The following is a 14,543-nucleotide window of genomic DNA, read 5'->3' on the forward strand; positions in this document are numbered from 1 at the left end:
TCTCCTGTACTATGTCCTCAATCTCTGGTCATCTCCTGTACTATGTCCGCAGTCTCTGGTCATCTCCTGTACTATGTCTGCAGTCTCTGGTCATTCCCTGTACTGTCTGCAGTCTCTGGTCATCTCCTGTACTATGTCCTCAATCTCTGGTCATCTCCTGTACTATGTCTGCAGTCTCTGGTCATCTCCTGTAGTACGTCTGCAGTCTCTGGTCATCTCCTGTACTGTGTCCGCAGTCTCTGGTCATCTCCTGTACTGTGTCCGCAGTCTCTGGTCATCTCATGTACTGTGTCCGCAGTCTCTGGTCATCTCATGTACTGTGTCCGCAGTCTCTGGTCATCTCCTGTACTGTGTCCGCAGTCTCTGGTCATCTCATGTACTGTGTCCACATTTGTTCATAGTTTTTTTTTTTTTTAAACTATAGTCCAGCCCTCCAACGGTCTGAAGGATAGTGAACTGGCCCTCTGTTTAAAAAGTTTGAGGACCCCTGTATTAGAGTGACCTGACAATAGCGAGCCTAGCAGATGTGACTTAACAGCACAGCCATCTACTATAGAAGGAGCAGGGCTGTATAGTGAAAACTGTCAATTCATGTCGATGTCTCATGATAAGCGGCAGCAAGCACAAAGCTTTTTAAAGTACATTGCGCAGCCCTGACTGAGGCGTGGTCTCTGGTGCACGTACTCCTGACGTACAACTGTCTTCGGGCTAGCTTCTATTCGCGCATGTGCAGTCCTGTCACCAGGGTGGAGGAGTGTGGAGCCGGCAGCTGCGCAGTGTGGATCTGGACTCTGATCACTTCCTGGTTTGAAGTGTCGGGTGTTCGTAAGATGACCGAGGGCTCTGCGGAGCCCCCACCCTGCCCCGGGGCCCGGCGTCGCCGGCTTCTCCTTTCACTCCCCAGTGTGTTCCCTGGAAGAACCCGTTCAGTGCCAGAACCATCCATCCCATCCCCTCCGCCGTCACCGCCTCCTCCCCCCGTAGTACCGGCCTCGGTTCCCCCGCCACCCTCCTCTCCGGGCGGTCAGGACTCGCTGCTAGAGTGCCCACTATGTCTGGTCCGTCAGCCGCCCGAGGAGCTGCCCGAACTGCTGAGCTGCCGACACCGATCCTGCCTGCGCTGCCTTCGCCAGTACCTGCGGATTGAAATCACCGAGAGCCGCGTCAATCTCCGCTGCCCTGAGTGTGCCGAGCGCCTCAGCCCCCAACATGTCCGGGCCATCCTGCGGGACCCCCAGCTCACCCGCAAGTATGAGGAGTTCCTACTGCGCCGCTGCCTGGCCGCCGACCCGGACTGCAGGTGGTGCCCGGCCCCGGACTGCGGGTGAGAGCCCAGCTACACTCCAGGTCATGGGGTGATAGACAAAATGGGGGGGGGGGGATCGATCAGTTTGGCCTGGAAGTGAGGGAGAAGCTGCAATGTTGTCACTGAGAGGGGAAAGCTTCCAGTAGGGGTTTGCTTGCCCTTGTGATAGCCCTTGCCACTCCTCTGAAAAATGATCTGTGGTGGATTGCTGTTCAGAGGGTTGGTGGCTAGGAGGCTCGCTGTTTGTTACTAAACCCACAACAGTAAATTCAGTCTGTATGCAGTAAAGCATGATTGTTATACTCACTGTGGGACCTAAGGGGTTAATCCTCTGCATTGTGTAAAAACGCTGTTTGATCCTGACTTCTCTGATCCTCTCCTTCCAGTGTCCCCCCTCTTATCTCCTGATAAGACATATGGTGTGAAGGCACTCTGCACATGCTCAGTTTGGTGTGTATTGCTACAGAGGGTTTTTTTTTTTTCTTAGAGTGTATGTGATGAGCACAGTACCAATCAGCATTGTGCAGACAGAGGTCAGGGGTTCTGCATCCTCCTAGAGCAGAAAGAAAACTCATCCTCCAAGCTTTAACCAGTGCTCTGGTGGACACTGATAGAAGTCACAAGACTTCTAGTTACTTTATAATTAAAGCGGAGTTCCACTCACGCTGTCAAAAAATAAGTCAGCAGCTACAAAAACTGTAGCTGCTGACTTCTAAAAAAACAGCCACTTACCTGTCCCTCGGTCCTGTGATGTGTCCCCCGCAGCTGGTTTCACTGGCCGTCCTGTATTCCAGGTGGCCGGCATCTTCACTATGGGCACCCGGCTGTGATAGCTTGCGGCTTCATAGCCAGGTACCCACTGCGCAGCGCTGCACTTCATGAATGGTCCTGTAGTCTTCTGGGACCTTTCACGTGTCCCAAAAGACTACAGGGAGGGAGGGAGGACACCTTCTGTTTCTGATCGCCTAGGCAATCTGACTGGGAGCGGGTTCCTGTCAAATTCGAGTGCCCCTGCCCCCCAAAGGTGCCAATCCTTAATGGGGAGCGGGGCAGCAGCCCTTAAAGTGGAACTTCCCCTTCTGGGTGGAGCGCCTACTGTCTGCATTTCTAAGTGGCAGTGCTACTTAGTGTTACTAAACCCACAACAGTACAATCAGTCTGTATATGCAGTAAAGCATGATTGTTATACTCACTGTGGAACCTAAGGGGTTAATCCTCTGCATTGCGTAAAAAGGCTGTTAGATCCTGACTTCTCTGCCCCTCCTCTTGTTCAACTGTCCATGCTGATAAGACAGACTGAACCCGCAGCCACATGTACATGCTCAGTTTGGTGTGTATTGATACAGAGGTTTTTTTCTTCTTGGGAGAGTGCATGTGATCAGCACAGGGCCAATCAGCACTGTCCAGACAGAGGTCAGGGGTTTTGCATCCTCCTAGAGCAGAAAGAAAATTCCTCCTACAAGCTTTAACTAGTGCTCTGCTGAAGTCACAAGACTGCTCTAACTGCTGATGAGAAAAGGTATTTAGCAGGTTATATTTACTAAAATAATTGCATTTCCATATTCTGTGTACTGTGAGAGACCAGATATAGTGAATGCAGGGTCCTGGGTTTAGTAACACTTTAACCCTTGATAGCAAGTACCGCAATTTTGGGGTGTTTACAGTAAGACCCCATTTACTTGAACGCTTTCAACTCCAATTTGTGTGTTTTATGTCTAGGGTTGCAGCGATAAGGTGTAAATACGTTATTTCTCGCTTCCTCCAGTGCTGTGACCAGCAGTTTCCCACAGATGCTTCTGTAAGCGACAACAGGCTCTGCTCACTTTCCAGCCTCTTCAGTATGCAATACAGGGTTAATGTCCCTATATTGTACGCGATGACACTGGACCTTCAGGTAGAGGAGGACAAGCATTTAACCACTTGCCCTCAGGAAGTTTTACCCCCCCCCCTCCTGACCAGGCCTAATTTTGCAATACAGCACTGCGTTACTTTGACAATTGCGCGGTCATGCAGCGCTGCACCCAAATTAAATTTACATTCTTTTCCCCCCACAAATAGAGCTTTCTTTCTGTGGTATTTGATCACCTCTGCGGCTTTTTATTTTTTGCACTATAAACAAAAAAAGTCTGACAGTTTTGAAAAAAAAAACCCCATATTTTTTGACTGTTTTCTATTAAATATGCGCAGTAAAAAAATTGAAATCAAATTTTGTCATAAATTTAGGCCAAAATGTATTCTGCTACATGTCTTTACTAAAAAATAAATCCCAATACGTGTAAATTAATTGGTTTACGTGAAAGTTATAGCGTTTACAAATGGCGGTATATATACTGGTATTTTTTACTCTACTTATATGTATTTTTACTAGTAATGGCGGTGATTAGCGACTTATAGCGGGACTGCGGAGGGCATTCTGACACGGGGAACTGACTTGGTGTCACTGACATCCCCAGTGGCACCAATACAGTGATCAGTGCTAATAAAAAGCACTGACACTGTACTAATGGCACTGGACAGGAAGGGGTTAACATCTGGGGCGATCAAAGGGTTAAATGTGTGCTGGGTGTGTGCTTTACACTGTAAGCACACTGCTTTGTATGACTCTGCTATGCAGAGCCATACTAAGTAGTGTACAGGAGCTGACAGGGGAGAGATCTGTGGTGTTTATAAACAGGTCTCTTCCCCATCAGTGATACTCCGTGATCGCCGGGTGCCGGCGGGGAATTGCCAGCCTGGACCCAGTGATTGACAGCCGAAGCTGCCAATGGCGGCGCGCCTCCTACCCGGAACTGCAAAATTACGTGTATGTACGTGATTTTGCGCAGCAATGCTGCCCTGTAGCAATATTTCTGCTGTAAGGCGGTGCGGAAACGGTTAAGACTTGCAGTGCTGGATCTCACTGCAAGGGTGGAATTTTTTTCTACTTTTTAAAGGGTAACTTCACTTTCCTGGAAAAAAAAGAAGCAAAAAACATGGTGTATACAATCGCTACACAAGTCATATTACAATTGAATGTTAGTAAAAAGTATCTTTCCTTTTTAGTGTGCAATGCTGTAATTTTTCTGGAAAATGCAGTGTGCTGTGGCAACCTGAAGACCTTTTGTACACCGTGTACAGGGCTTCCCCAGAATGACATTTTCTGCTTGTGTGATTGGCTCACTGATATTCCCAGAAGTCTGTACTAAGATACAAATCAGATTTTTGGCATCACCTACAACAAAAATTTCATTTTTGGTGAGATACTTCCTAAGGGAAATTATGGATAAAGGGATGCAGGCCCTGCCATTTTCCTCACTAGAGCCCTGCAGATGCAGCAGCTGATTGATAGTTTATAGAGATGCACCAATACCATTTTTTGATTGGCGAGTGCCGATATTTTTGGACAAGTACTCACCAATACTTTGTGGCGAGATTTGCGTCAATAAAAAATGCATGGGCGCAAATTGCACCACAAAGAATAGCATGCAATTTGAACAGAAATGCTATTCCTGTCCAAGTCGCATGCGGCTTCCCCACTGCTCCCGTGTGAACCTAGGCTTGTCATAGCTTACGTTCACATAGGAGCGGGAAACTTTCCCTATCTCTTACACTCTCCACTCAACGTGAGATTGGTGCAGGAGGTTTCCCGCACCGGCCTTGTGTGAACCCAGGCTATGACAAGCCAGGGTTCACACAGGAGCAGTGGGGAAACCGCATGTGGACAGGAATAATATTCCTGTTCAAATCACATGCTGTTCTTTGCGTACAATTCCAGATCACAATCCTGTGCAGTGTCTTTTTCAGTCAATTGACCAGGCTGACCTTACTTTTGCCGATGGCATATTTTCTGGAAACTATATGCTGTCATAACCTTTTGATACTGTTCCTTGTGATACGGCAAATAGATTGGCTACTTCAGTAACAGAGGCACCAGCTAAGTCCTCTTTGAAACACTGCAAGATCTGACATGGTTCTGGATTGCTAGTAGCAAAACATGTCACTTTCACACCTGCAGATCATGTAGTGTTTCCATATTTGTCCAACCCCTGTATTTCTTCAGAATTACAAAAGGTAGGAATCTGCAACAAAGTTTGTTAAAATCCTTGCAAAGTACTTCTTTTTTTTTTTTTTTTCTTCTCTCAACAAAAGTGGCTTTGGAAAGTTTTCACTTCCATTTTATGGTGTCTTTAAGGCAGGAACTTAAGGTGATTTTAAAGATTGTATTTTTTTGTGTTTTTTACTTTAATGCATAGAAAATCTTGTTCGAGGTGAGTTTTCCATTCTGCTTCTTTGAATTTGCCTATCACTGTGGTTGAAAACAAATGTCAGTTTGACCCCACTAATGATTAGAAAATCGAATGGTTTTTAAAATGAAAGTTTTAGTGAAAATGTATACATGTATTGCAAGCATTAGATGTAGTGGCTGCATTTGTTTTCTTTAGAATTTTCCCTTTTATTTTCATCTAGTGATATGACCAGTAAGGCAGGCCATAGATGGTCTTTCCTGCAAATCGTGGTTCACTCGATTCCCACATCAACATCAACAGTTTTTTTTTGTTTTTTTTTTGCTGTTATACCATTTTGCAAATAAGCAATTTTTCTCCACTGATGTGTGGTGATGAGGCTGCACTGATAGGCGGCACTGATAGATGGGCATGTACAGGCAACACTGATGGGGCTGCACTGATAATCGGCACTGATATTCAGTGCCCTGATTGTCAGTGTTGATGTTCCGTGAGAATCGCCAGTTACTGGCTCTCTTTTCCTCTCGCTGTCACAGCGTGAGGAGAAGGCTGCCGATAACCAGCAAGTTTACTTACACTGTGATCAGCTGTAATTGGACACAGCTGATCACGTGGTAAAGGGTCGCTGTGATTAGCCATTTACCTCTTTCTGTGGTTAGCTGTGTCCGAAGGACATAGCAATCACAGAGCACTCCAGATGCATGGTGCAGGAGGCATGCAAGGAGGCAAGGTTCTGGGAGGAACCAGCCGGCCATGCTGTAGCTATCTTTTGGCTGTAGTCCGGTCAGAATGTAGTTAACAGACCAAGCTATCCAACAAAAATGGCAGTTAGAGTAGAGACAAACCAACACTGACAGGGGGCAAATAAAATGATCAGCTTTTATTTGTTTGTATAAAACCTTTATCCCAAAAAGGATAGAAATGTTTTGCTGCAACTGATTATAAAGAGTTACCTGAAGTTCAATTAATTCATCTAAATCTGCTAGTCTAACAATACCCTACCTCCAGATTCCCAATACTGCTAGGTGAAATAAAGGGGGTGGGGGGGGAAGCCACCAGAAAGAAAACTGATGAAGCCACCAAATTTTTTTTTTTGTTGGTGGTGTGCACAATTCACAAACCCACTTGCAGAATCCAACGATGACCTATTATTTCCCATTGACCTATTAGAACCTGGCACATTGTCATCAGGGGGTTAGCTGCAAGGACCAGGAAGTGACAGCTAGCTCCCGATGACAGGAAGATGATGTAGCGCCTAGTATGTGGAGAGACTGATTACAGTGGAACAGCGCTGGTTTCATTGTTCATGCAAGTATGTAAATTTTAGGATAAAATTTAATGGGAGACTAAATAAAAAGTAAAGTACTGGGGGAACATGTAACAGGTCCACATCAATAAAGATTTCCATGGAGGCTTATTCTTGCCTTCCTTTCAATCCCTCACCAGTCTGTTCAGTCACAGGGAGCAAAAAGAAAGCACTATATACCTAGAATACTCTGTGTTGAAGGTAATTGGCTTAAGGTTGCAAAAGTCATTGGGAAGATCAAGGCTGCATGGCACCAACAGTTCCAGTCATTTCACAAGAACAGTTGCTGTGGATTGGCTTACTAAAAGTGACATGAGTGGACCGTGCCAATGCAGAGTGTAACAGTATGGCCCCTTCTTGCCTCCACCAATGGTGCATGTAACAGGCTGACAATGCAGGCGCAAAAGTGGGAGACAGTTGTCACGCCATAACAGACCCCATAACAGCAAGTATCTGAACAAAAACCTACAGGGCAGCTAGCAAAAAAACAGCTGCTTTGCAAGTAAGTGTCTGTCTTCAGCTCCCAGCACTTGTCTGAGGCAAGCACTGGTAAGAGGAATGGGGAGGCGTATCAGTCGACCATGTGCTGAGGGGAACCTGAGGCAGATGGCATGTTGTCCAATGAGGAACTGAATGTAATAATAAAGTGATACTTCTATTTTGACATGCTAAAACTTTAACATGTCAGACATTAAAATGAATCGAACATCAGTCATTTTGTTCCTTCTTAGTATTGCAACTTTGCGTCATTTTAACTGATAATGTTGTGAACAAAGGAATAGCCTAGGGTCTAAATTTTGTTAAATCCTTATTCTTCACTAGGTCCTCACAGGGGTGTGCAAATTATATCACCGGATGCGTGGGGCAATCCGTTCCGAGCAAGAGGGTTTTTTTTTTTTACCTTTAGCCCTGTGTTGTAAAAGCAATCTGAGCTGCTATCTAGCCACTGGATCACTTTTGCAAGCAGCGGGAAGGTATGTACCTCCCTTGGCCATCCTTGACCTTAGTGGGCTGTGCGCAGGAATAGCAGGCTGTTTGTCCATTGAGCGTGGCCTGTCCCTGGTTCAATGGCCATGCGTCTGCAGCCTGGTGAGTGTTAAAATATAGTGCTGTGTATTGTTGTAATTTCTTTATGTACACAGTTAATTCTTGTCATGGCATGTCCTAAATACACTGCTCAAAAAAATTAAAGGAACACTTCTTAATCAGAGTACACCATCAAGTCAATTAAACTCCTGGGATATTGATCTGGTCAGTTAAGTAGCAGAGGGGTTGTTAATCAGTTTCTGCTGCTTTTGTTGTTAATTAAATTAACAACAGGTGCACTACATGGGCAACAATGAGACAAACCCCACCACAGGAATGGTTTTACAGGTGGAGGCCATTGACATTTTTTTTCCTTCTCATCTATTCTGACTGTTTTTCACTAGTTTGCATTTGGCTGGGGTCAGTGTCACTACTGGTAGCATGAGGTGATACCTGGACCCTACAGAGGTTGCACAGACAGTCCAACTCCTCCAGGATGGTACATCAATACGTGTCATTGCCAGAAGCTTTGCTGTGACTCTCAGCACAGCAAGAGCATGCAGGAGATTCCAGTAGACAGGCATTTACTTTAGGAGAGCTGGACAGGGCCATAGAAGGTCCTTATCCCATCAGCAGGACCGGTATCTGCTCCTTTGTGCAAGGAGGAACAGGATGAGCACTGCCAGAGTCCTACAAAATGACCTGCAGCAGGCCACTGGTGTGAATGTCTCTGACCAAACAGTCAGAAACAGACTTCATGAGGGTGGCCTGAGGGCCCGACATCCTCTGGTGAGCTCTGTGCTCACTGCCCAGCACCATAGAGCTCAGCAGGCATTTGCCATTGAACACCAGAATTGGCAGGTCCACCACTGGCGCCCTGTGCTTTTCACAGGTGAGAGCAGGTTCACCCTGAGCACATGTGACAGACATGAAAGGGTCTGGAGAAGCCCTGAAGAACGTTCAGCATGACTGTTTTGGTGGTGGGTCAGTGATGGTCTGAGGAAAAATATCCATGGAGGGACGCGCAGACCTCTACAGGTTGGACAATGGCACCCTGACTGCCATTCGGTACAGGGATGAAATCCTTGGACCCATTGTCAGACCCTACGCTGGTGTAGTGGGTCCTGGGTTCCTCCCGGTGCACGACCATGCCTGGGCTCATGTGGCGAGAGTATGCAGGCAGTTCCTGGAAGATGAAGGAATTGATACCATTAAATGGCCCCTACGGTCACCTGACCTAAATCCAATAGAACACCTCTGGGATATCATGTTTCGGTCCATCCGACGATGCCAGATTGCACCTCCAACTATCCAGGAGCACAGTGATGCCCTGGTCCAGATCTGTGAGGAAATACCCCAGGACACCATCTGTGGTCTCATTAGGAGCATGCCCCAACGTTGTCAGGCATGCATACAAGCATGTGGGGGCCGATACAAGTACTGAGTACCATTTTGAATTGCTGCAATAAATTTTCAGCAAAATATACCACCCTGCTGCATCATTTTTTTTTCAATTTGATTTTCAGGGTGCCTTTGAATTCAGTCCTCTGTAGGTTGATAATTTTCCTTTCCATCAAAAGATGGGGCATCTTTTCGTTCCTAACACATTAACCATTCCATATCAGTATAGATATCCAGCATGATATTTTTCCCCATTGAGATCTGATGTGTTTTCTAAGTGTTCCTTTAATTTTTTGAGCAGTGTATATGGGACATTTTATTTACAGGAAAGACTTGCCTTGGAATTTAAATATGGATGTTCTGGGTTTCCTATAGTGGAGGTACAAGGGTGCCCTGTGCTTGGTTCATAGTGCTTATCATGTCCTTATAGGTTGTGTACAATCATTATCTAAATCCTGTATTGCTGAGCCTTACCCTAAACTACATCTGCCCCCCTTTCTGCTGGCCCATCAGCTTATTTAGGGACACCTTCATATAGATGTTGCAGGTTTACATTTTTATTTATTTACTATCCTCTAAATTGCTTTTACAAGCAGCGGGAGGAGACGTCTGCCCCCCCCCCCCCTCCAGGGACATCTGATCGACCAGTCGGTGCTTCCACTGGCTGATCATTGAGGGGGAAAAGACTGGAACTGCTCTGTCCACCTTTATGATATAGGAAACAGGTAATGAGCATACATCACTTACAGTGTCCCCTGAATTAAACAGCGCTATTTTTTAACCCTTTGAGGACCAAGGGACGTATTTGTCCCATGTTTTTAATTGTGTGTATCATCTGATTAAGAACTTAAAACTTTTTTTTTTTTTTTTGGTTTGAGTCAAAATCTTAGTTCTTATCAACAAACAACAAATGGATCTAGCTTTTTGCCAATTATTTCATGAAATGGCTTAGTTACAGCAACTGAAGTGTACGAACTTTAAAAACCAAAAAATTGATTCTTTTGGTATTCCAAAATCTTACGGTCCTCAAAGGGTTAAAAATGGAAAGCATTTGATCACACCACCAATCTTGGTGTGATCATATGCTTTTAAGGGCACAGGAGAGATCTGGGGTCAATATCTCCATAAAGAGTACCTGTCACAAGTGACAGTGTAAAAAAAAAAAAAAAAAAATTTAAATCACCCCTGTAATGCAAATGTACATAAGTATTCACAGCCTTTGCCATGACACTCAAAATTGAGCTCAAGTTGTCAGAGAACAAACCAATCCATGAAGTCCAAGGAATCGTCCATAGACCTCCGAGACAGGTTTGTATCAAAGCACAGATCTGGGAAAAATTTCTGATTTCTGCGGCATTGAATGTCCCAATGAGCACAGTGGCCTCCATCATCTGTAAATGGAAGAAGTTTGGAACCACCAGGAATCTTCCTAGAGCAGGCCACCCGGCCAAAATGAACGATCGAGGGCCTTAGCCAGGGAGGTAACCAAGCACCCAATGGTCACTCTGAAAGAGCTCCAGCATTTGTCTGTGGAGAGAGGAGAACCTTCCAGAAGAACAACCATCTCTGCAGCACTCCACCAATCAGGCCTGTATGGTAGAGTGGCCAGATGGAAGCTACTCCTCAGTAAAAGGCAAATGGCAGCCATCCAGCCCCCCTCCTGCCAAAAGATAACCTGAGGGACTCTGACCATGAGAAACAAAACTCTGGTCTGATAAAACAAAGATTGAACTCTTTGGCCTGCATGCCAAGCGCCATGTCTGGAGGAAACCAGGCACCGCTCACTACCTGGCCAATACCATCCCTACAGTGAAGCATGGTGGTGGCAGCATTATGCTGTGGGGATGTTTTTCAGTGGCAGGAACTGGGAGACTAGTCAGGATTGAAGGAAAGATCAATGCTGCAATGTACAGAGACATCCTTGATGAAAACCTGTTCCAGAGCATGTTGCGGGAAAAAAAATGTAATCCATTTTGGAATAAGGCTGTAACCTAACAAAATATGGCAAAAGCTAAGCGCTGTGAATACTTTCTGGATGTACTGTATCTAGAATTTTTTTTATAATTTTTTGTAAATATAGAAAATTATAGGATTTTTAAAATTATTGGATCCTGACCCATGGGGTCCCTGCATGTTCTATACTTGCCCTTGTACTGTTTCCAAAACAGGGAAAATCTACATTGCTTATAGAGCATTGTTCTTTTTGCAAGCCTCCACCTCTCTCCCTTTGGGCCTAAACACAGAATAAACAAATACATAAATACACTCAGCTGTTGTTGCCATTAGGGAGAGCTCAGCTCTGACAACTGCTCCACAGAAACATTTGTCATGGGAGTATTCACAACTTATCTAAAGAGGTAGCCTGTTAACCCATGGGGTTATTTAAAAAAAAATAGATCTTAAAGTGGGAATATACTCAAATATTTACATAAAGCTACAATTAAATTTTTGTCGGCATGAATAAAAGTATAGATAAAGGTACAGTTTTTCTGGAAAAATAAAATCTGCTCCAGGCTATCTACCTGCTTGCATAACCTACAGATTAGGTATCTGATCCCTGTTGATGCAGAGGATCAGAATCCAGTTTGACCAGTGCTCTGATTCAGCAGAGATAATGAAAGCTGGACTTGATGGAACTTGGACAGCATGATATTTTAGCCCTTTTGTTACTCTTTCAATATGATTGAAAAATATGCCGACAGTCTTGCTGAAATGAATTGGAGTATATGACCAAGTAAAAAAAAAAAGCCCTAAACATAATGCACCTTCGCCTACATACATAAAAATCCTTGCACTGGACCTGGGAGCAGGCGGCATGAAAAACCTGGCTACTAACTTTTTTAAGCTGGCTCCTAGCTTCAAAGCAAATTTCTTTTTGGTTTCTTTTTAACACCTTTGTGACCACAATAAAACTTTCTAAGACCAAATGTGATTTGCACTTTGCCAGGAGAATATAATTAACCTTGAAGCAGAAAACTAGGAATGTGCTACTGTATGTTTGTTCTCAGACCCGTTTTCAATCAGAAAAATGAGTCCATTATTGTGAAGAGGAACCACACACTGCACATATGGATATCCGAGTGACCAGTGTTTCTGTACTCCTAGCACAGAGAGTAGGGAAGCTTGGAACAGAAGAGTTTATAAGTTGTTTTTTTTTTGTTTTGTTTTGTTTTGTTTTGTTTTTTAAATAAAGCTCAAAAGATATTTTTTTTTATTTTTACTATCAATTAACTTTTATATAGAAAATAATTGTAGGATTTTGAAAATTTGTTGGATCTTAACCCACAGGGACACTGCATGTTCTAATACTTGCCCTTATACTGTTGTAAACCAAAGGCTGGGCATTAATGAGCACACGCCACACATATGGGCTGCTGGGCGGCCAATGTTTCTGTGTTGAGAACATGCTCATTGTGCACTCCCAGCACAGAGACCAAGCTATCAAAGACAGCTCTTGGTTCAGACTAACTATCAGTAGCCTGCAGGATCGGCTGCTGATCATGTGACAGCTGATCACTGATCCTTACCACTCCCCCAGGCATTTAGAACTTTTTCAGAATGACTGCGGGTGGGAAGGGGTTAAAAAGTATAGTTTCGCTTTAATTTTAAAAACTAAAACTAGGCAGGTCAATATATATTTACAATGGTCTGAAGATATCTGCACATCCTCTGAGATCACTCAGAAGGCAAGAACCTACCAGATTTTCCCCAGTGGTGACGCTGGTATGTGCACAGTAATTTTCATCCTCTACTCTGCCTAGAAAAGTGAAAGTTTGGGCACTTATCACACATTTGTATATTTGGGAAATCTTCATTTGGTTTGATATATAGGTGTTTGCTAAATGCACATTGGTAATATAACTTGCATCAGAATGTTGTGTTCTGTGAGTACATGATTGTGCTGCAGAGAATGTAATGGATACTTGGAAGAGTAATCCCTGCATATTTTTTGTATACTGCAAACAATGACCCAACTAAGCCAGAATCCTAAGAGCCACGTAGGTACTGCATCTTTTGATTGAACCAGCAAATTCTTTGTCATCTAATTACTTACCTCATGGAGGAAACAGAAGAATATGCATAGTTGCATAGTTCAAGTGCCAGTCACCAGAGTCTACCAGTCAAAAGGCCTTTAATGGAAACCTGTTGAAGGAAACATGAAGGCTGTGGTTGCTGTCTTCTGCTTCTAAAAGTGCTAGTTACCTGGCCATTATGTCTCTTGCTTTATTACTTAGTCTCTGACCCTTAGCCAGTGTTCAGACAAGGATATTTGACACTACCCTGACATTTCCAACCTGCATATGTGTTCCAGGTCAGTGACTGGACAGGAAGTATTAAATCCAGTGGGTCAACATAACCGCTAGTATTTTAAAAAAATGGCACCAATAATGTCTACCCTATACTTCTTTCATAACAGGTTTACTAATTTGTTTATGATGTGGTATTATGTTATGGTTTATGATGTTGGTTTATGTGGTTTTTGATGTGATATCTTGGTATATTTTTGCATGCATTTCAAGGGATATGAATTTCACTACATAAAGTTGTAAATGAGAAATTATTGGGAACCTTTTCTTTGTTCATTCACTGATAAGGAACAGGTTTGTTTGATAGCCATACCTCTCCTTTTCTGATAGTTGTCTTCCCCCACGCTACCCTGCTGTCTCATTTTGTCTCCTGGAGTCCCACACCGGTGTTAGTTCCAGTTCATTCTGGTTGGAGCTTAGGTAGAACCCCATTCCAACCCCACTTGCTAGCATTTATACCCTGTGATTGACTGCAAGAGCACCAGGTCTTGCTTTGTTGGAGGAAGGGGTTAGTCCAGCAATGGGCAAACTACGGCCCGGCGGACCTTTTAATCCGGCCCGCGGAGCGTGATACAAAAAAAAAAAACAGCCAGGGCAGGCAAACATTTGCATCATTCAGCGCGCCATTTGCATCATTCAGCGCGCTCAAATGCAATGATTGGCCAGTCTCGCTGCCACTCACATCCTGATAGCCAGTGATTGGCTGTCAGGATGTGTGTAGGCGGGGCAGCGTGACGAACGTGAGGGGAGCTAGGCTCCTCTCACAGTCCGCCCTGAAGACCGGAACGGCGCGGGAACACGGCAAGAGGAACGCGCGGAGCAAAGGTAAGTAAAATTTTAATTGTTAATCTTGGTCCGGCCCCCGGGTCCAATATATGAACCCATTGCGGCCCTCAAGTCAAAAAGTTTGCCCACCCCTGGGTTAGTCAGTACATGCATGGAAATATGAGCTATTTTATAAGGCTGCACTGTGA

At 44.4% G+C, this 14,543-nt stretch overlaps 1 protein-coding gene across 1 annotated transcript in view; it reads left to right on the forward strand.

Annotated features, from left to right (window-relative positions):
- The first annotated feature begins 741 nt into the window (after window positions 1-741).
- RNF19B (ring finger protein 19B) overlaps window positions 742-14,543 on the forward strand; it is a 32,988-nt gene continuing 19,186 nt past the window's right edge. The window contains exon 1 of the mRNA XM_089678989.1: window positions 742-1,324. Within this exon, the coding sequence (XP_089535115.1) occupies window positions 831-1,324 (494 nt within the window). The 5' untranslated portion in view covers window positions 742-830. The remainder of the gene's footprint in view (window positions 1,325-14,543) is intronic.

Source organism: Staurois parvus, unplaced genomic scaffold (genome assembly GCF_062004578.1).
Source record: "Staurois parvus isolate SC_StPar_1 unplaced genomic scaffold, SC_StPar_1.0 ptg000214l, whole genome shotgun sequence".
NCBI lineage: Eukaryota > Metazoa > Chordata > Amphibia > Anura > Ranidae > Staurois > Staurois parvus.